Raw genomic sequence first — 24,733 nt, 5'->3', positions numbered from 1 at the left:
TATTTTAATAATAAGATATTCATTATGATATTAATTCAAACTAAGTCTCCTCTCCTTCCACACATCACTGAAAGCCAAAATTCTTTTTTAACAAATTTTGTAGCAATACATCTTAGAATACGAAAAGAAAGTTGCATTACAAAGAAGTAAAGAAAACTCGAAACTAACTTTTGGTGTAGCTTTCCCTTTTCTCCTACAAGAAATACCTACAAAGAAATACCGTTGTAGTTTCTGCTAGGAAATACATCTAAAAATTAGATTTCAAGCCGGCATGATAGACAACAATTGAAAGAAGCGGAAATTATTTCGAACAGGATGAGGCCTTTCGTAAGAAGGTCAGAAGGGAAACCGCGAAGGGTGAGAGAAATAGCCGGAAATTGTGGCAGAGGTTAAAAACCCAACGGACGTTCAATGTCGCAGGTTTTACGCGTGTTTTGTGAATTAACTATGTCGCGAGATCCGCCGAATCGAATTTGTTGGCATGAAAATAATGCGAGGATCACAAAATTGACATACGCAAATGATGACTTGAAATTAATATAAAAACTAAAAATTATAGTTTAATTATATATTAGACGCGCACGTGACTTTATTTACTACATGGTATGCGAAGCGCTATCGCACATCTTTTAATTAAATCACAAATTATCGTCTTGCAACAAGCATTTGAATTTTTAATCCTCATGAAGTTACATCGCGAAATGAGTCGCGAGTATAGAAGAGTTAAGCCTGATATATGTGGTAATATATTCTGATGTATTAAAATTACATATATACGGACTATATCTTGATCGATACTTGATTTTTCCTGTTATCGAAACATTAAATTATTGTTAGCATAGTATATAATATCGTAGGGCAGACGTGACTTACGCTTGTGTGGTAACACGGCTGTCATATAAATTACGTATAATATTCTCTTAATACCCTTCATCTCCTGCTAGATATTAACCAAGGCGTCAGATAAGGTTGTAATGGCCACTAAAAATTTATGTGTCTTGTCAATCTATAAAAGTTAAGCATCGGAAAAATATTGTAGATGTAATTATTATATTATATACCTAAAGAGAAAGAAAACTGGATACACGCGTATAATCCGCTGCAGTATAAAATATTAAATCCATATGTATCCAAAGTTGAATTTTGTTTTTGAAAACATTTATTATATTCGTCTATACTGCAATTATCTAACAATTAAGAACAATTATTTCAACAATATTATTTTCCAGATAATATTTTTTCTCACAATTAATTATTTATTATTTTTATTGGTTATATATTTGTTTAGAAAAACACACAAGAGAGAGAGTATTTCTTTTATTTTTTTAATTTATATTTTTAATTCAATCTATACTTTGTTTAATTATTTGCATTATATTATTTATATAGATAATTTTATTAGAGATCTAGAGATATATTGATAATATTTTGTTGAAGTACTTAATAAGCATGGATATTTATAAAGGATTAATCAAAATACGGTTATTGTGTTGTATATGTTCGCGTTATACAACATGTAGAAGGTACATAACAAATATTTTTAAACACATTTGTGCGACATTATCAGAAGTCTTTTGGACATTTAGTACCGGACAGCACGAATATCTGTACCCTTAACACCTGTCGCCAGGTGTTGCTCGTCTGTTAGAACATCCAAAGATTTCCCAGGAGAGGTATCGCTTGAGTAATTTTTAAGAAATTCACGCGCTCTTTACTGAACGCTTTATCTGATAAGCCAATTCAAAAAAGTCGAGAAAAGTTATAAAAATTCATATAAAATCATTATTTATTACATTCAAAACAAATAATTTGAGATGAGTAACAAAAATATTTTCTACATATTTACCATATTTTTTCTCACAATTAATTATATATTTATTTAGAAAAACACAAGAGAGAAAGAGAGAATTTCTTTTATTTTTTTAATTTATATTTTTAAGTCAATTTATACTTTGTTTAATTATTTTAATTATATTATTTATATAAATAGATAATTTCATTATCTAGAGTCTAGAGATATATTGATAATATTTTATTGAAGTACTTAATAAGCATGGATATTTATGAAGGATTAATCAAAATACGGTTATTGTGTTGTGTGTTCGCGTTATACAACATGTAGAAATGTTATGTTATTCCATAAAAGATAAATAGAAAATATATCGTTTATATAAGGAGAGGGGGAACTGATAAAGGTATTTTGACTCTTTTGATTCACACGATCGTCGCAGATACGTCATCTACAGCATTCGATATTAATTAAAGGCATATCGGGATAGAATCTTGTTACCGCCAATCGTAATTAAGTATGATCGTTTATTATAGAGCTTCGATATCGCTACTCAAGTCACCCGACTAGCGATATCGATTCCGATATCAAATCAATTTTGACAATTTAAAGCGAAAAGGATTTTTCTATTTTTATAAGAGTAACAGATATGTACAACACAATATAATATGCTTTTATTATTACATAATTGAAAAAAACAATCTGTGTATAAAACAAAATTTACAACACAATATAATATGCTTTTATTATTACATAACTGAAAAAAACAATCTGTGTATAAAACAAAATTTAGTATATAAAAAGGCCAACTAATCGAGCATTATTAGATGATATACACTAAGTATTTATTCTATATAAGATATTCTATATAATTCCTACACTAAAGAAGACCGCGTGCGGTCGAAACGTTTGTACTGTATTATCTTATATAGAATAAATACTTAGTTTATATCATCTAATAATGCTCGATTAGTTGGCCTTTTTATATACTAAATTTTGTTTTAATCAATAGACGAGCGAATACACGTTTTTAATAATCTATGTATAGTTTATTAATAGAGAAAAAAGAGTCTCTCTCTTCTCTTTTCATAATCAAACAGTTTCATCTTCTAGAAATTTTTATCTAAAGATTTTACATTGATTTATTTGAAAGTTTTCTAAGTTAATTAAAATTGCCGGTATATGACAAGCTTTCCTTATTAAATATCAGTCTTATCAGCAAGAAAATCAAAATAGCGACATCGTCGGCGCACGGTGCATTAAATCATTAATATTCTGAATATAAAATATAAAAGCATGGCTTGCGTTTCGCGGATCGCTAATAATGAATTTTATCGCGTATAATAAATCTGTCGATCGAGCGTGCACAGTCAACAGAATCGGTTCGTCCAATGATTAAATACGCACTGAGAGTTAAATATACGCGCGAGAGAGACACGCGGAAAATTTAGCATTGAAACAGCTCGTTAAATAATAATTGCGCCGCGAAATTATATCTGCAAATTCGCTACTCAGCTATCGGTCATGATTATTAACGAGCAGTAATTTGACGATAAATTCATCCTTAAGCGCGTGTCTGTCTCATGCCGCTCCGGCCGACATCTTCGAGCTTCGCCTTCACAAATTATGCCCTAATGACGACCCTTCGCTCTTTCGTCGTTGTACAAGTTGTTCGTCACATTGTAAATTGTCCGCGTGGAAGTCACGAGAGCTGCTTCTAGAATTAACACTGTGATGTTAATCGATACTCTCGTTAGTCCGGTTCTTGAGTCTTTATAAAGTATACTCCTTTATCACTCTATATACATATATGCTCTAGAAAGAAACTTAGGAGAGAATATTGAAACTGTCTAGACATTTTTTTACCGATTCACTAGTATGACAAAAAATAAATTAACAGTTTTAATATTGTTTGCATCAAAAGTATAACTTTAAGAAAATAATCGCCCTCCGCAAAAGTTATTTTTAAAATTTCTCGAAAATCTTACATTATTATCTCGTTAATTTAAGCTTTAGTAAAAGATATATTGTACATTGACAATATTTTAAATATTGTTTTTATAACACAAAACATTTATTATCGTCCGACTCTCCATCCTCGCTGATATTATTTCAAATTTATTTATTTCTTTTATTTATTCATTTATAAATGAGAATTTATTATTCCTTTAGTTATAAAAGTATAATAATAATAATAAATACAGGATTGGTAAAAGTATGAATCAAATAATAATTATAAGAAATACACAATAATATATAAAAACTAATGAAAAAATAAGACCTACCATCTAAGAGAGAAAAAACGAGAGCCAAAGATGTCTACTACCCAAAATCAATAATCGATTTACTATATGTATTCTTCAAATCCCAGAGAGAAATCTGGTGACGATTGGATCATTTAGCGGAGCTGATGAGTCAATATTTCACTTCAACTCTCTATTGAGTCTGAATAATTACCGAGAGCTAATACCTATTATAGTTGTACCGAAATCGCAACAAGTAATGAAACTTTTAATGAGCGAAATTGCAACAGACGATCGATTTTATAACGGCTTCGAGGGTTCGCGACGATTTCCGTATAGTGTATAACGATTACCGTTAGGCAAGATTATTCGTTACGTGAGGCGCAACATTTTTTTCTCTCGGTGTTCGCAATCCGGCAAACAAGTTTTTTTTTTTTTTTTTTTAGCGCTTATCCGTGTTCGTTATCGAGAGAGGCTTTTTTACAACGTGGGGTGGGTCGATCGGTTAGTTACGATAGCTCTATCGTGACACGTGCAGATGAGAGGGAAGAAATTCCGATTTTATTCTATATCGTCATATTTATATGCGCATGTTTACCATTCCATATTAAAGATCGCAGAGCAGAATTTTGATAGGTAAATCATTTTACTTTGCGATACTTTTTCTTGTAATATGTGCGTGACAAAAAATTATTAATAGCAATATTGTTTTTTATTTATGGAAATTAATATAATACAGGACTAAATCTTGCCCTTTTTAATTTCTTTCGAGATATTTTATTAATTTTAGCTAACACTCTTAAAAATAAATATTTCTGTCGAATAATCCAAAAATTATAGTTCCGTACATCTTTTTTTCTGCAAATTCCGGATATAAGAGAAAAATAAATGAATACGTGTTACGTTGTGCAACATTATCATTAATTGATATAATTTATTCTCCCATTGTCAGGGACCCTTTGACCCATAATAACATATACATCAAATGTGACATGATCAATAGAAGCTATGTTTATCGTTGTTGTTAACGCGGACGTTTATTTCCCGCTGCTTTGCCTTAATATTAATATTATAAACGGTTCTTGACCTTCGTTGCGCATCGTCCCTTTTACATATATCGAGACTTATTGCTTCGTGTAAAACGAGAGAAAGAGGCGCGCAGAGTGAGGTCATAAAATAAATGTCAGGTCTAAACGCATCGTAAAACGCTCGCGCGAATATTGCACCCGCATATGCAAATTTCGCATATTTATACGTCCTGCGAGTCCTAACCCGACACTTTGCGACTCGTGGTCCAGGGTTAACGCTGTTTATTCTTCGCGGGAATAATCATTGAAGAGACGGACGCAAAGCTGCATGATCGCGATGCTTGCTTGAAACGTTTACCGCCGGATTTCAGATGGAAATTGAAAGCGACCGAAGAGAGAGAGAGAGAGGAAAAAGCGTTGTCGCTCGTAACCGGAGCTGTTCGCGGCCAGATATATTTACGGCGAACGTTACGTATTCATCAGAGCATGATTGGGGGGATCTTCATCCGAGAACATATAACGCGGGAATGCCGGCGACTCTTTGAAATAAATCGATAGCGATATAGTGTAGAATTCCTCCGCTATAGAAAACGACCTCTCCTCAAATCGAGGAAAATTATACCTCTATATGTGTATGAAGAATGCATAAGTTCTTCGAATGCTAAATTATTGAAAATTTTATTCCTTCATTATTTCCATATAATATTCTTGCGTTATTAATTAATCGTATAGCGATATGCAAAATTATAATTTCAAGAGATATAAGGCAAGTAAAAGATTTTTTAATAAAAATTTAATAAATTATTTTTTTAAATATTGTCAGAGAGATTCCGAAAGAAATTTGTTTCTATAGTGTACGGTGCACAATTATAAACAAGAGTAATCTTTCTAACAATATGAAAAAATAATTTGTAAATTTGTATTTTAATATTTGTGAGAGAAAATGTTGGACTTGCGTTATTTTCACGGATTATTTTAAAATGATTTTTAATCCGGAAAACAAAGATAAAGAAATGATTTAAGAATCAAGTTCATATATAAATATTTGAAAAGAATTTTACATTCGCGCGGATATCCGAAGGCTGAAAAGACGGTAAACTCTAATATTGATATGTATTACCCGCACACATTCGATCGTAATGCTTATATGTAGGAATATATCTAACTATTGCCTTTTTATCGAGGATTTATTAATGAAGAAAATTGTTACCTACTATTCACTATAGACGATCTATAAGCTACTGATACATTGTCAATAACAATTTATCGACTATCGCCATCGATTCCCAGACAGTGGCAAACCGCGACGCTCGTAAGTTAATAACTTATATGCAGCAATTTACTTATCCCCGTTCACCGATGTTTCTCTATGGATACTACACTTATCTACGAAACAATTTATAATTGGTATCCACGCAAATTGGCAATAAGAAAGAATCGCTGTAAAATGCTGCAATACTTCAACTAATTGCATTCGTTGCTGACTGTAACAAGTATTCCAATTTAAACATGAGCATTCAAATGTTTAATTCACAATTTTGGGCATGTATTTTAATTGAACGAACGGGATGATTTACTTTTTATTGCCGTATATTTAAAAATATATATGATGAGAAAATATTTCAGTTTCAACAATATATTGAATGTTTTTTTATAGACTTTTTTTCAATTAAGTGATATTGTGTCTATAATTTTTGAATAAATGGAATCTCTTTTCTCTCTCTTCTTAAACGAAACTTAGTATTCTTAGGTAAACTTTAACACAATCGAATTTATACAGAATACAAAATCATGTTTAATGTAAAGTAATTTCACAGTCAGTTCGCTCTTAATCACAACTTAAACGTACATTTAAAGTTTGCGAACTACATTACAAAGTCACAATGTTCACCGAAGTAGTTGTAGAACATTGCGATATTTCGTGAGAAACGGAAGCACCGTACCGCAGCAATCCAGCACAAAGCATCAGGCAATGAATGGATTCTTAAAACGGAGCAGTCGGGAGCGCGCCTAATGATACCTTGATTCTCGTGCATATAATGATACCTTGATACCTCCTTTCCGTTTGATATCTTTACCGCTTGCTATTTGTTATAACGGCCCAGTACAATTTCTACCTAGCGGTTGAAACAGTCACGTTAAAAAAAAAACGTTTCATTAATATTATTTCATGAAAATTGAAGACTTGTGAACTGCAAATATTTTGCATTCAGAAAATAGTATTTTCATATATATATTTTTTTCCTGAACAATGTGCTATTTCCTATGCATAAGAAAAAAAATGATATGCTCAATGTATTTCAATATATTCAACATACTCTCAATGTTACACATAACTACACCTATCTGAGCTATCATTTACGTCCTTGTATACTCATCGATCGAGTTATGTAGTAAGGCGAACAGTCCGTGACGACAGAATACAGATGGAACGCATTAAAGCGAAACCATCGCGGTGTACATTAAAGATTATCGTAAGATAGGAAGAACTGCAGTAAGGTAACATTGTATTGTACTGAGAAAAAATTTTAGATCGTTCAATATTTAACAAAATAATTGGTCAAGTAGAAAGAGAGAGAGAGAGAATCCTAATTTCAATTTTAATGGACACAATTGTGTAGCTGCTAATTGTCTTTTACCAAATTAGATAATTCTAAAAAATCTGACTTTGCTGTCTTCATTTTTAATAAATAATACTGGGATAGTTTTCTCAATTATGCGAAGCTATAAACATTCTGAAGTAAAAGACAATAATATCGGTAAAATGAAAATGGTGAGAATGAATTATAATTTTGCATATTTCTAAAATTCACCAACTTGTTTGACGAAGATTTAAAAACTCCCTCGTAAAGAAATTCCGTTCTTTTCATCTCGTCCCCGTCGTTTTTTCAATCTCGCGTTACTCGTCGACGTCTTGCTTCTTGTCGAGCGGTATTCGTCCCGGCGATTATTCATAGAGCATGAATAATGGAACACGCTCATCGGCGGAATTGTAGATAACTGCTCTCAGATCCAAGTGGATCAAGACTGTACGATTCGAGATTCTCGTGTCGACGACTCTACGACACACGCGTCTTATTGTAACGCGTCTTCATAAGTCCGTCGACGAGTCGGACTTACTTCCCGTGTCCGGCTGTATTATATCGGCTCCAAAATTATTACGCCGAAAATTCTTACACTGTTAAATTTATTCTGTTAAATCCCAATTTGAGCTATTTTTAACCATTCCTATAGGTCGCCACTGCTCCTACTCAATATGTTGTTAATTTAACTAAAACAATGGAGTTAAATAATTTAATTGAAAAAATGTGTTAAATTTGACTAAAATTTAGTTCATTATTTACTAGGTGTATAAGTTAATGTAACCCTTTAACTTAATGAAAAATGTTTTTAAACTATATATTTTCTGTAAAAATAATAAATTTGATACATATGCTAGTTAAACAAATTTAACTCTCTCTCTCAAGAAATTGGTTTAAATTTAATCCTTTCATATTTAACAATGCGTGCGGCAAATTCAATCCGCCGATAAATAATCGAGCTAAGCCTACGGTACCTATATATACAATATATCTGTACTTTCTGCATCTTTAAACTTCCCACTGCATATATCATTGATTATACGGGGGCGAAGTGAAACTCGGTTCATCCGACTAACTCGGGCGTGCAAACGCGGTGAATATCATGCGCATCTTCTTCGAGGAACACGCCGCGAGGGTATTATTTAATAATGGTCCTTCGAAGTTCAAAGAAAAAGAATCCCGATATGCAATGAAGCCAATTTGATTTCCTTATAACTTTCACTCGTTACGAATTCTCGATATCGATACTCTCTTTCACGATCTCAAAGCACGGAATGATTTTAAACTACATATACGAATTAGAAATTGTGATTTATCAAGAGAATTTATGAAGATAGATATGAATTCATATGAGAATAATTAAAGAAGAATCTCTATATTTATCTACTAATATTTAAAATAATATTTAAATACGTCAAAACATACTTTCATATTTTAATATTTTTTTAAAATTTTAATATTCTGAGACATACATTACATTTGTAAAATGTAAAGACAATAGACAAGAAGTTTATCATATTATTCTCGTTTGAGTTATTACATTATAATTTTTTATTCCAAGATCTTCCATCTTCTCTTTAATATTCATTAAATCTGTATTTTTTTGCCAGATAAGTTTATACAATTATTAATAAATAATGTGATAAACTTCTTGTTAGAGATCTAATCTTTCAAGATAAACTCAAAATTCCTTCTACTTGTTGACTTGACTCGCTCTCTCTTTTTTTTTTAAAGTCTCGTTAGATACAAAAGTAAACAAAATGTTAAATTAAAATAGTTAAATAAAAATTTTTAATTAAATTTACACGATCGTTAATTAGTAAAAGTTAAACTTTTCTTTTAAATCACGTAAATTAAAGTAGGTACCTATCTTTATCCATAAGCATTGAAGCGTTGCCGTTATACAAAGAAAAATAAGACCGTCTGACGGAAATGTAATATATGGTGTAATATGTTGAATAATCGAGGCTATATTCCGAGAACGAGCAATGCGCACGCATCAATTTTTGAGTGATAATAAACAACTCAGTAAGAATTTTATTAATTTTATTTGTTTTTACAAGAGAAGAAGAGAAGGGAAATTATTCCGCCGCGTCTTAAGACTTCCTTAGAATCGACGTTTCTGATATATCGTTATTTACACCGTGTCGTAAAACATCCTTGGCTTTCCGTTACAATGCGGAACTATCATATTATTTATTACTAGGTAGGATTCAAATTTTTTTTTTAGCAACATTCAAACTTCCTTTTCTGTATACTATTATATAGCTGAATGTTTTATTTTAAAAATATCTGAATAAGAGTTTCTGATTATTAAATCATTATAAATTGTGTTTTTATTTAAATTAATGTCATTAAATTAATTATTCAATAGCGAGAAGTAGATTTTTAAAATGTTGCAAATTTTAATTGAAATTAATGCATATTCCTAAAAGCTAAAAATATTCTGCCCAAACAATTCGCTTCTTTCTCTCTGATTCTGTCACTACTTATCTTCCTCACTACGCAGAAATGATTTCACGAGAACGATGTGAGAGGACAAGCACCATTCACACAACTGCTGCCAGAAACGCGATTGTCCCAGTCAGAAACGGTTACCGAATCGTTTCGGGACAGACGCACTATTAAAGCGCGATATATCACTGTCAGTGCAAATTCGCATGGGGGGCGCGAGATCCTAATTCATGAAGAGATGAGGAAGACCGGTTTATGAATGTCTCGTTGATGGGCGAAATTGTCGCCAGCTTCATCCGCGCTTCCGGGGGTCGGAAAGGCATCTTGCCCGAGATTTTGTTCCGAGACCCCTTTGAATGCGAGGACATAAATCACGCATACTGGCGCGTATCCTCAGAGGTAGTGAAAAGAACGTTATGTAACGATAGTGAGAATCATGAGTGCCCGCAGAATTTTTTTTATTTTTTTTTATTTTTTTTTTTTCAATTTTTCAATTTTATTTTATTTTGTTGTTTTGATTTTTTTATATTAAATATGCAAATAAATTCCAGTGTTCAAAAGGAAAACATATTTTTAATTTTTTTATTAATTCCAAAGGGGGCAATCAGAATACTGGTAGCAAATGTGAAATATTTAAAATTATAGTAGCAAATGTGTGTATGTAAAATAGGACTATATTTATAATAGGGTGGAATTTCAGATAAAATAAATTTTTCAAGAGCTTAAACTGATTTATTAATGCATTGTATATTGGACACATCAGCGTCATATATTTCTTTGATGATAATCAATCAAGTATTCCTTAAACTAATCGAATCTGAAGTATCTTCACCGATTTTTTCCAAAGATTATTGAAAGTATCGTCCCAATCGATTTTTCTTTCTTATTCGAGAACTTGAAAAGTTAAGCCGCGTTATCTAAGGGTAATCTGACAAACTTAATAAGTTGATGATCTGAGATGAATCGCGAGTGTAAGTCACGCGAAAACCTATCTTGGAGAAAATGTGCAAAACCGAGGAGGAAACCGGCGAGTTTATCGAGATCATCGATTCTCTTTTCACCGTCGCTTGCAATTTGTCGGGCATTACATCGGAGCGCGATCTCTGTCATTCGCTGTAATTGTCATGATGAGCGCGCGACAGGCGAGCTAAGGCGTCGCAAATACACGTCGGAATATAGCGTGTTTGTAATGCGATGACTGCGGGCTGCCGCGGATCTTCCACCGGCAATAAGTACCATGGGAAACAGAGTCCGCTTTGCCATTTTCATTTCTCGAGTCGTATAATGCGAACTTCTCCCGTCAGCTCTTCGCGAATAGCTCGAGGTGCGAAGGGGTTTTTCGTCTCGGTGCATCAGAGCGATTACATCTGATTTCGCCTCGCAGCGTCGAGTTATGAATGCTATGGACGTTACGCCGTTTTACTTTGCACGGACGCTGCCTTCTTTACGGCTTTCCGGTATCGCGATTATATAATTCTACAAGCGATTCGTCTTGGAGATTGCGTGGCGTTACTCTGTTAATAGAAAGTCTATAAAATCGAAACTTATACATTATACGAATGTAATGGGTTTCGAATCTCGAAGCGTGGATGCAAATAATCAAATGTATCGAATATCAAATAGGGCTGTCAGCAAGTTGGATAGAAAAAATTAATACAACATTCATATTTTCGCATATATATATATTGTGTTATTTAATATTATCCTAGTTCAAGAAATGATTTACAATTTCAAATTACTTCCTTTCAAGAGCTGAAAATCATATAATATATTATATATATATATATATATATATATATATATAATATAAATAATATTATATTATAATATAAATAATATTATAAAATATATAAATAATATATTTTTTAATTTCACATATAATAAAAATGCCTTATAAATATGATTAAGAATTTCAGAAATTAAAATGATTTTGATTAGCTATTTTTCTGATAAATATGAACACGAAAACAGTCATTGCAAAATCTGTTTTACTCATTCTGTATTAAAATATATTCAATCGTACATCGGTTGCGTGAAATACGGTCGTAAAGATCTCTCGCGGTGTCATTATGCTCGACAGATAGCTTCATAAACAGATATATGCCTTCGTAAATTGCGAAAGAGGGTTGTTGTATTCGGCCAACAATTTCCGCCCTAGCAGTCATGCATATATGCAATTACGAAAGATAGATTTTAGATTCGTGCATTTGAAACATTAATTAGCCATTCAACTATACCGGATAATTTTAAACATTACGCTCTTTTTTTCTCTGTTTCCTCCTTTTCTGAATTATAAATCTTTGGTCTTGATTTTTGCTCACCTAGTTTTGCCTCATAAAATTACGATTGGTTCTTATCTTTTTAAAGCATAGCAATTGCAAATTAAAGCTCTGTAAAAACTGCTTCACGCGAAATTAAATAAATAATATGATGTTATGTATAAATAGCATTGATAAAATTTATTATTTAATTCAAAATTATTTATTTTTAATTTCTTCGTAATTCAACAATTATTGGCTCGGTTGAAATAAATGTAATTTTTATCGATAAGGAAATGTACGATGTTGGGTACAACTCAAAAAAAAGGATAAAATATAAATCTTAATAAATAGTACATATTTATACAGAATTCGCGGAAGCTCGTTATTGTATAAGCGAATCGATATAACGATAAAACGTCCTATTAATATTCTATTACAAATGATAGTAAAAACTGCTAGCAAACGTATACTAAACGTTATCCGGCGGAAATTGACACATATAAGAGACTACCTCTACTGCTAAAGTACTTCACTTTATTGCAGAAAGTAATAAGCAGATTCTTTAACAGATATTTAAAATTAATATATCCTTTAGAGAAAAGACCAGTTAAATGATACTGAAATGAATCGTTAATCGTATACATAGCGCGATTACCATAGATTATGAGATGTACACAAATGTCCAAGCTTGAAGAAACTCAGCAAACATGGCTTCAAGTCGATAAGCACTTTCGTTTCTTCCAAGCTAAGGAAGTTTATCGATGTACGGTGAGGCTTTTATCGCGCATCATTGAACATCGAAGAAAGTAATTAGTTCTTCCGATAGAATTAACGCTAGGATGTTTGTCTTTTATAAGCTTGTTTTTTATCGCTTTGCCGTGTTTTTGTTATTAGAAAAAACGTTCGATACATTTACGAATGTTACGATTAGCGTGCATGCGAGATATAATAAATATGCAGGAAGATCGCGAGGTATGCTCTGGCAAAAGAGCTAACAGTAAGATATAATCAACTGTAAAATGTATAGTACCGTTGCTTCTACAAACAAGGATGTTTCTTGCCAAGTTCTTTGCTCGATCAATTTAAAGGGCAAAATCGTTTTCATTCGAACGAATAAATTTTATCAGAGATAACTCCTTTGAGAGAACACAAAAATCGGGAAATTCGAACACATATATTCCATAATCATCAAAATTCAGTATTCGCATTGGTAAACGCTTTTTATTCGACAGGATCGCAATGATTACCAGTCGAGAGTTCGATATTCCTGTGCATTTATTATCCATTTATCCAGCTTATCTTCCTCCCTTTTTCGACCCGATGGCAACTTCATAGAAGATCTTTTTAAAAAAGAGCTTTTACGAGTGCTTTTTACAGATAAATCCAGATACTCCCACGAAAATACTCAGCTAAATGTTGGAAGCACAAAACGTAAAAACAAATCGCGATTCCAAAAGTACCTCGTAATTTCAGAAACACTTTGTTTTACGATCACGATGTTTTGTTATTATCAATAAAAAATTATTCACGTAAAGCTTTCAGAGTTATGCATATAAATATTATTTCAAAATAGACATATTTTATAAGTATATACATATAATATAAAAAATAATTTATAACTCTTTAGTAATTGAAAGAAAGTGTAAGATATAAATAATTTACACATCTCACGAACAAGGTTTAGATTAAATAAAGCTAAATAAAGTTAAATTTTATTCGTAACATTATTATTCCTTTGTCGAATCGAAAGCGAAATTTTCGTGAGTTATCCGGCGCCACCTCTCATTTCTTTAGATTTTCGTGCTCTCAGATAAGTAAGAAATATACGAGTTCGTAATGATGATTGAGAGAGAGAAATTTCTCAGCAAATGAGACCACGAGACAATCATGATCTCTAGGATTTTATTCTAATTTTAATTTATTTCGATTAAATTATTATTTAAAAAAACTAATAACTAATAAGTCTATTTATTATTTTAACGAAATTGTTTGATTTTTATAATCGGTCTACCATTAAATTATGCTTGCTTATTAACACATCTCGCTGTATCGTCGTTATTTATTAAGTTGCGCGACTGACAAATAACACGTCGACAAGACGCATCCATCACGACGTTATATTCCCATTGTACGTCTTTGTATCGGTATCTCAACGGCAATGGGACTTTGTAGTACTCTCCAAGGTGGCACGATTATTTCGTACGTTTTCTCCGTACATTATTATTGCACAGATATTGCGATACCGTATAAATTCGCGTTGCATCTGCCGGTGCTCCATTGTGCAACTGCACCCTCCCTTTTTAGCGTTCCATGCTTTTTGATATGCCTATATATATATATATATATATATATATATATTTATATCTTCGTTGCAACACGCGTGTTTTTCTATGCGCCGCTCATTGTCGATGCTGACAAGATGTAATACCGAGATTTCCTTCCACGTAGGTTGCCATAATTTGCCACGTGCCCATTCCTAATGCTACACCATTTTTATTACGTGCGATATCATACGTGGAAATCGAGGCGCTACGCGATGTGTCTCTCCTCTCCGCATCGCGCATATATTTCATCAAAATGCTAATATTCGTTCGTGCTGGGCGAGCTTAAATATGTACTTATATGCAATTCCGTACAATAAATGGGAAGCTTAAAAAGCAATCTCTACTTTGCGCATATATTTCGTTTTGATTGCACCGAGACGCCGAAGAAATTGCACGCGCGCGCAGCTTTAAATCTGTCATTTCTCATTTATGTATCGAGTTGACATTCCTGAAAAGTTATGCTTTTAGAGATTCTCGAGATGAATCGACTGTCGCGTAGGTAGATATTTATTATATATAGCCTCTGGCCCTCGAAGGAACCGCGACTTATACACTATGTACATTTATCACAGCAGATATGCAGTTTTCAAGTACTCGCGAGATTCATTCCGATTGCTCGCGTATCGAAGAGTAGCAAGATATGCTGATCGCTATTAAACTCGATATCCTTTCACACATATATGCATACATATATAATAAATGCAAAATTTCTCTATTTTTATAGTCGCAGACTTCTCTATAGTTGAAATATTATTTTCACTGACAATATAACGAAGATTCTATTGGATTTTCGTGTATCCTGTAATTTTCAATAGATAAGCATCGAAGCGGAAATCCACGACACCCCAAAATCGCGAGGAATATCCTTTCTCCGAGGAAGTTTTAGCTCGACAAGCTCACTGACTTTAGCTCGAAGCTACACCTGACGAACAGCTGTGTAGCTGTCATAACTCCGTCACGGATCTTGATCATGCATAATTCACCCTTCTCGTACGCCCTTTATAACGTATCGCGTCTGTGGCGCGCGTATCTATACACGTAAATATTCTGCAGTCTGTAGTATGTGAGTAAAATGATATATAGTACCTGATATATAGGTATAAAGAAGTACCGGCTATATTGTTTTAATCACAGTTTCATTGCAGCAGCAATTAAAGCGGATATACTATACTGCCGTATGTTTTTTCTTACCAAAATTAAAATTTTATAAGATTTTACACGTTCTAATGCGAAACAATTTATCTACACGAATGATGAAACACAATTCATAGATAAATTATTTTTGGCTGTTATTACGGCTAATTACAACTGTCTTTAATGAAGTATACGTTTCGTGTGTATTTTTCAAGCGGAATAAAAGAATGTATCTTATGTTGCAAAAATATATACTGTATTCTTAAATTTGAGCATTTAATATATAATACTCCTCGGAGAAGTGCATATAACAAATATATGAAATGTAATATTATTATATTTATGTTAAAAAATCCATTTATCATTTTTCTATACTTAACAAGAGGATACTAAAATTTAAAAGTGAAATGAAATTTTTCAATTAAAATTTTAAAAATATTTAACGCTCGCTCGCACACTGTATAATTAATAAGTAAACAAAGATCTCGCGAATAAAAATAGTTTGCAAAGAGAACGGAAGTGATTGTACACGCGCGTATAGAAATCTTTTCAATAAAAAAGTTTCGCGTCAATACGAGAGTTTTTCAGTGAAAAACCTATCTCTGGATAGAATCGCAGGCGTGGTCGTTCGTCTATTTGCGCCGCAACGCTATTATTTGAAAGCGATCCGCGACGGCGTGAAACAACGTTGCGGCTGGTTGATCAAACTCATAAAGCTGTACGTGCTGTCGATGTGTAACATACGATCATTATCATGTTTCTATTGATGTCTCCCCTGCGGGCTTGTATTCTTGCCATTACGCACGCGTCAAGGTCGACTTGTTAGACGTGCCCGCAATTAGTTGCAGTTTCAGAATATCTATACCGCATGGCAAGGTAACGAAGGATGCACCGTGTGCAATTCGTTAATAATGTATGGCGCAAACAGCAGAACAGAACTGAATTAAAACAAAGCAGTTACTATAGCGTAAACAAACTTGTACCTTTGTGCAAATTTATTTATTTTAATCGGCAACTCAAACATAGAAAAAGAGCAAATATTCGATTTTAGTTGCGCTTATTTTATTACGATGTATTGATTTATTATATTATTACGTATGTTATATTATCACGCATTGTATAATGATATATAAAAGTTCTTTTTTTTTATATTTTAATTTAAATCTCGTTTCATGGAATGCTTTGACTTCTTTAGAATTGATTTTTCATCTATTGAAGTAGGTATCCGATAAATGATTTGCAATTTTAATATGAAATGAATTTTATAGGTTTCTCGATAGAACGTAAGTACTTCAAAAGCTTTCGCGCAAAAGGTTTCTTATTACACAATGAACAAGTAATGTACAATAAAAAAAATTACTAATTAAATTACTAATAGTAAATAATATTTATTTTAAAACGATTTTCATTAAAGAGAACAAGCTGTGCACAATACAAAATAAATTATTAATTCTAAGTAATATTTATCTATTTATGTAATGTGTTGCAAATTTTGAATCTATTTTTTATGAAAATTTAATTAATCATTTATTTATATTCATAACTTCTAATAAAAACATTCGAGAAATAGATTGAATATTAATGCAGTTAAATATTAATTTAAAATTGTGTCGAAGCAAAATTTACATAAAATTATTTACGTTTTTATTATTCGACTTTCGCTTATAAATTTAAAAAAATGTATTTTGATTATTTATTTTATTGCTCGATATCGAACACATCAGCTGCTCCTTTTCAAAGAAATAAAGTTCTCATTAATCTCATCTTTTAATCTAGCTATTTTTCGCCATTTCCGATTACTTAATATAACTTTATGAAATAATAGATTTCTCATTGAAATTGCATGTCAAAATACGATGTAAAATATTCCCTTTCTTTTTCGGGAAGTTTCTACCTACTTAAAATCGCGGGGTGCATCTAATTATGCAAGTTGAGTGCAGCGAATCCCGCTCACGCAATATGTTGTGTGTTCGCGCCTATATACACGCATAAAACACATGGATTTCCGCCGTGGGCGGAGGAATGAACTTTCTCGCGCATAATTTATGCAAATTAGTCGGCCATTGTGTACGGTTGCTTAATGCATTTACGGGTATTACTCGTAAAGTCTTGTTCAGAACGATATCTTTTAAGGGGTTAGGCCACTGTAGAAATTTCAAAAAATCGTTTTTTTTTTTTTTTGCTTAAATGATGCTTTAAGATCTTAGAAATAAGAAAAAAAAGGTTTTATAACGGAAACAAATTCCTAAGTGTCATTTTTGGAAGTTACATAAAACTTTAAACGCGTTTTTCTCGAAATCACTTTTTTCAAACTGGGCGACCTCATAACTCCCACAAATCTTGACCGATTTACTTCAAATTTAAACTGTAGCTTCTAAGATACATTTGTCAGCGAACTACGTACGGATTTTACGTTCCGTTGTAAACTTTTTTTTTTACAAACAATTTTGTGCAAAATTTTTCGTCAAAAAATGAAACTTTTTCTTCAAACTTGTGTCATTTTTACAAAAACAATTATTTTTTAATTTCCGTACGTAGTTCGCTAGCTAATGATATAAAGAATTAAAAAAAATTTGGTTTTTTGTTCTACAGCAAAAATTGGAGCAGCTAGTAGCGCGTTTCCTCTAATAGGCTTCACAAGATCTTCCTTACTATAGGCGCCAAACGCGAAAATATACTTTGCATTGCGTGCTGCTTAACGACATGTTTAATCTATTTCCATTATGAGTTAGCATAAAAAATGAATGCCACTTACCTTATTTTGATGAGAAAAGATAAAAAAATATCAATTTTAATCTATTATGTAATGCGATATTTATGAAATAAGAATTATATGGAAAAATTATGCTAAAAGAAAATATAAAATCGAAAAGGTAGGAAACATTTGTAGTAATTTTATATGTAAAATTTCTATAACACACTTTATATATTTTCCGCTTAAATATTCATATAATATTAATAATCTCTTTCGAAAGCATAACTTTATATGGATACGAAACAAACATATTACGTTACGATCACGTTGTAGTCACACGTGCAACTTTTTTATATAATATTTAGTTTTATTCCATTTAAATATTCTCGTGACATTTGTTTTTATAATCCATCCGGGATTACTCTGTACAATAAACGTACAACAAGTATCGCCATTACTGCCCATCTGAATCGAATTGAACGCTGTCCAGCGTGCACTCGAGTCGATTATGGCGCGTGGGTTGCACTTGCACGTAGCGAGATCGGTCTGGCGCCTCGAAACACTCGGATCAACATCCGGATGTGTGGAGTTGCGAGTAATCGAGGTCGTTAGGTTGAGATTGTTATGTGGGCTGCGCAACAATCGGGCTCGATATAGCGAAGACTTGGTTATCAGCGACGCGTATTTCGTATCGAATCGATGTATCTCTTCGTGCGTCATCAATACGCACATATATACAGTACCCTTCATAAGTTTGGAAACACCTTACATTTTACAGTTAAAGAGATCGCATGGCAGCGATCTGTTAGAAATAAAAATGTCATTTAAATATTTTATGGTTATCTTATGATTTATTTATGCAAAAGTCTGCACAGATCTGTCAAAAGGATCCTCTTAATTCAAGAGAAAAATTCTCTAAAGAAATGTTCTTTAATTAGATATTCGTAACATGCAAGAATGTAAACTCAATGGAATGTTTTTTATCAGTATATTAGTTAAGATATTATTAATCGTGATAACAAAAAACAGTCTATATACGATTGTTTAACTGTAAAATGTAAGGTGTTTCCAAACTTATGGAGGGTACTGTATACTCTACAAAAGCCAAATTCCGCAGGAGATTTCATGCTTGAGCGACTATCACGCAACATCCGCTTAGCAGAAAATTGCCGCCGATTGCGATTAATCCTAATGAACGTAATTACACAAATAAATACAAATCGTGACACCAATTATTTTCAAGTGACAAACGACTGAAAAAGAAAATCTTTTCGCAAGTTAAACTTTAAAGAAAAGCAAATGGATTATAAAACCACATTTCTCAGCTAATTTTAGATAGAGTTTACTTTAATGGAATTTCAGTTTAAAGTTAAATTAGAGATACGTGCGAATGCGGAAGATAGAAAGAGCTGCGATTAATCTTTCTGGACATTCTTGCACAAAAAATTGATTTAAAATTGATCGAAAAAAAATGACTGAAGGACGTCGTAAGATTGCGCTACCGCAAAAAGACCATGAATAAGACTCCGAAATTTCATTCGTCGCGCGTGAATTGATTTTAATAGCTACTCCTTTTGATTGCAGATGTCAACTCGGATGTGATCAGGCCGATTGAAAAGGGTCGTGAGAGATGCCGTAGTCGTCGCTATGAACGAGAGCCGGTGCTACACGGATTCGCCCGTGCTCGCCGAACATCAGCCCTTCAACCGTAATGGGAAGGCGCTCAGGTACGATTACCATAAATGCAGAGCGCGGCTATAGTGTGCATACTCTGCCATCAACCTGCGAGCTTAATCGCCCTGCGACAGCGTTGATCGTGCCATTGATTTATAGCTCATAATTGAAGAGTGTAATTCGAAAACGACCGCAGAGAGACCGCACGATCGACGGTTGTTTCTATTAACCGATGCACTTTCGTTGCTACGTCAACTCTTCCACAGATATGAGCTTTGATATCGCAATTTCGCAGACGTTGCTGGATCTGTCGCACTATTGGTTACATTCGCTCTTTATTAAATAAGAATTAATATTCACTTTGTTCATTTTTTGTTTTTAAGTTGATTTTGGTTGATTTATAAGTAATATAAGAGAAGTTTTATTATTTAAAAAAAAGATGTATACTCTCTGTATATCACTTTTATTTTTATATCAAAAGTTTTTGGAAATTATCGCTATGTCGTAGAGAGCATTATCGATCAATAGCATTACGAGAAGATGTCCGATCAGATTATCGATCGAATTATGGTCCTCGGCTAATCAGATTATACCGCGGAAGCCTAGTTCTCGTTCGTATCTCATAAAGTGGGCTTAACGCTAAGGCACGGATCCTACCCGTCTCTTCTCATCCGTCGAAGACATTAACGAGGGTTGATTTCAGGGGATCTAAAAAGAGCGTGCTGTTTTATACGACCGACTGCGGGGACGAAAAAGAGGACCTAGGTCTCAAGCTTCAGCAACGATCCGTCTCACTGGTAAGTCTCTTATTAACATTAAATCTGTGTCCAATTATGCGTAGCACTAGGTCTTATAAAATATAAGTACGCAGAAAAATCTTTCGATTTATTTACAATTCACGTGCACTGTACGCGTGTGATTGAAATTTTTAATTTAATAAAAAAAGCAGAAAGATGTAATTTTGGTAAAAGCTTGATATAAACATTCGAATTTATTTCGAGCTTGTCTTTTAAATAAAAAATTATATTTAATGAAAAAGCTTACATTAAATGATGTTTTTACGTTAGTTTTGCGAGAAAAATTCAATTTTTGATTATATTCTTAGAGTTTGATGCTACGACTATAATTTAATATACTCTGATGTGCATATTCGCGTTTATGTGGCTTGATAAAGTTCCCGGCAGTTCTTTCTGCTCGGACCTAAAGAAGCAACCGCGATTTCCATTAAGCTTGATGCTCTCTCACTGGATTATCCGGTGCCGTCATTATTCAATAGAGGGCTTAATGACGCGCGGCACCAAAACAATGCAGTTATCGACGCTGAATCATATGAACTTCATGCACGCGTTGCAGGATACAATGGCCTTGTTGAAGGCTTCATTCAGCGTATAATTCAGTCGCGAATGCAACATGACTTTTGAATTGAGTCATATTAATCGGCAAAAGTTCATTTCTGTTAAATATTTCAAAGATAAAATTATCTTTTATATAAAAGGAAGTAATTCGGTAATAATCTCGAAAGTAAAAGAACGTCATATGCACTTTGCGTAAAAAGCATGAAATTCCTGTATTCTATAGTCATCAAGGAGAACGAAAGAGTCATTAGTAGACGGAACAATTGATGATCGTTATTTCTCACATCGTCAAAGCGATAAAAGTAATCTTTCTCATCGTCATTATTTCACGGTTGCGATCATATGTGATAAACGGAGATATATAGGTATTTGGCAAATTATCGTTTATAATATTATTTTACTTTAGCACTTTTTTCTAATCTAACTTTTTACATCATTACTTTTATTTTGACACATAAATAAAAGAGATAACACTCTACCTAGAACTTGGCATTCTTTTAAGTACTTTGATCACGCAATCACTGCAATACTTGACTCATCACATAATATCATCTATGTTTATCTCGACTTAATATTATTCAAGTTTCAAAGCTTTTTTTGAAAAAATAAAAATTTGCCAATATATTTATATGCCAACATAAATTAAATTATATAATAATGTAAAATTAATTATTATATCGCAAAGGTAAACAAGCAATTAATTTAATAAATAAAAAATCAATTAAATTATAAATTGTACTCACGACCATCGCCTCTCCGGGTTTCGTTCTCCTCTTTGATTTGTGTTGCTTCATGGCACTCATGCGATAATTACGAAAACATAGTTAATAACGATCGGCTGCGCACCAATCGATGTTCGCGACACTCTCAACGTAAACATTCTTGTAAACACGCGACGCGTACTTTATTATATTATTACAACGGAGAATAACAGTGCGAAAACCACGAGCCTGCTTGAGAATCGTGTAGCCAAATTCATGCTTTATTCATGAAGGTAACGTTTCGTTCGTGTTTGTCACTAACGAATAATATACGAAGAGTATGACGAAAATCGATTTGTTCCACATCCGTGACGCTTGTTAATGACTGAAAACTTCGGAAATGATATCAGTGATTTTACCTTGATTCCGCATGTATAATATTCATCGAATCAGTGACGGAGATGCGATAAGTAGTCCGAAAAAGTATACAATATAAAACTACATAAAAACTGTATTAAAAAATCAATAACGTTGTCGCGTATAATAATCATATTTTATTCCCAAAATCTATGTATTACTTTTACTAAAAATAAATAAATCGCGAAACATCTGCTTCGATGATAAATAATATTTTGATACGTTTACGAACGCGTTTTAATCCTGCAAGTTGATAAATGATAATTGTAATAATGTACGTAGAAAAGATAATGGATTGATCGCGTTTCAAAAAAGTCGTCATCATAATAATCTTCAAGACATGGTCGCGAGAAGCTTGAGAGGTGTCAAATAGAATCATTCTATACAATTAATAACTTTTAATGATCCGCGACATTAATTAAATCTTGTGATTAATGGTTAAATGTTTTGGCGTGACGGCTATTTATTAAAATAGATATTTTACGTGATTTATTTACTTGAAGAGAAGAAATTGAAACAATATTTATAAAAGTGATTGTCGTTCTTAAAAATCGTAATGAATGCCATAAATTTGCTTTACGTATTCGTATTTTATTTCGTATTATATTTTCATCGTATTACATTATTATACGTATCGCAGATGCGATTAATGTCAGGATTGTTGTACAAGAGTTTTGCGCGATTGTAATTTAACTCTGTTTACGTGAGTGAATATTATATAAATGTTTGCAAAGAGGCAACAATCGCATCCGGTGATGGTGAAACAATCCTAAGTATAATTAATGAATTATTTAAAATTTTACTTGTGAAAAATTAAATGCTCGTTTATTCTGTGATGTTAAGTTAGCTAATGAAATTTTTAATGAAATAAGTCGAACAATAAGCACACATATAAACTTATGGACAAGTTTCTTTTTATACTAATCAAACAGAAAAAATGTATGTTTTAAAGTTATACAAAATTTAGCTTCACAATTACGCGATCCATAAATACTTCATAATTTTCTTTTTCGATGACATGATAGAATTTTATAAATTCTCAATTCCATATCTCAACGATTTCAAATTAGACATTTTTATATACTTAGATTTTCATTATCTTTGTTCTTTCTTCTTATTATTTCTTACACTTTTCTTGTCTTTTAAAAACTCTTATTTTTTAATTGTATTATACATACATAGAGCACTGCTTTTACGCTTATTTTATTCTTCATGATTTTTATCATATTATTGATACATAAATAAAGAGTGAAGTGAAATAAAGTGAATAAAAAATATGGATAACAAAATTAATATAGAATAATTTGCAGCACTCGTTTTTTTATATTTATTAATTTAATTATATCCGTGTTATATAAATAGTATTTTTTTTAATTTTGTTTAACTTTAAACATATTGTTTGAATGCTTGCTTTATTTATTATTTCATATGTAGATTTAAATATTAAAATATTACATTTATTATTCATTTTTATTATACATATACTTATATACTTTAATATTTATTGCATAATTATTGTCTTTTTTTTTTAAATAATCAAGCTTCCGCCTAATGATAATGACCACCTCATAATTGACGTCCAATTTTCTAACTGTCATTCAATTTTGTTGATTATCAGCCAAACCGGATAGGCACTCTTTAGCTAGACTATAAACCTTTCGCAATTCTAAAGACGGTCTATAACTTTCCATTTCGATATTATCGCACGCCGTAAATTCCCGATCACCTTCTGTATCAGTCGTCCCGATGGTAACATTCAGGCACTTCCACGTAGACTCTTCATCATCGTCTTCGTCCCTCATTATTATCCCTCACATATTCTCAGCGCTGATTTATGACCGGTGAATTGTCGGTAGAAGCGATATCAACGACCGGTGGTCCTATGTGTTTCTTGCCTTCTGTCAAACTGCACTAAAAACAAATCTATTTTGTCTGAAACTCCGTAAAGAAAATGAAAAAAAAAATTAAAAATTACAATATTAGATAAAAGATAAATTCGCATTAATTATAATATTTTATTTTAATATATACTTGATTTAATATATACTTACAAATTAATATAATACATAACATTTT

The 24,733-nt window shown here is 32.3% G+C and overlaps 1 protein-coding gene across 1 annotated transcript in view; it reads left to right on the top strand.

Annotated features, from left to right (window-relative positions):
• The window catches only part of sprt (PDZ domain-containing protein sprite), a 67,339-nt gene that overhangs the window by 4,949 nt on the left and 37,657 nt on the right, over nucleotides 1–24,733 (top strand). The window contains 2 exon segments of the mRNA XM_085481986.1: nucleotides 20,095–20,237; nucleotides 20,888–20,981. Of these exon segments, the coding sequence (XP_085338112.1) occupies nucleotides 20,158–20,237; nucleotides 20,888–20,981 (174 nt within the window). The 5' untranslated portion in view covers nucleotides 20,095–20,157.

The sequence above is a fragment of the Nylanderia fulva genome, unplaced genomic scaffold (assembly GCF_048542155.1).
Source record: "Nylanderia fulva isolate GAGA-0341 unplaced genomic scaffold, ASM4854215v1 Scaffold2, whole genome shotgun sequence".
Taxonomy (NCBI): Eukaryota; Metazoa; Arthropoda; class Insecta; order Hymenoptera; family Formicidae; genus Nylanderia; species Nylanderia fulva.
Note: the sequence above shows the minus strand (reverse complement) of the source record. Positions and strands in the feature narration are given on the sequence as shown.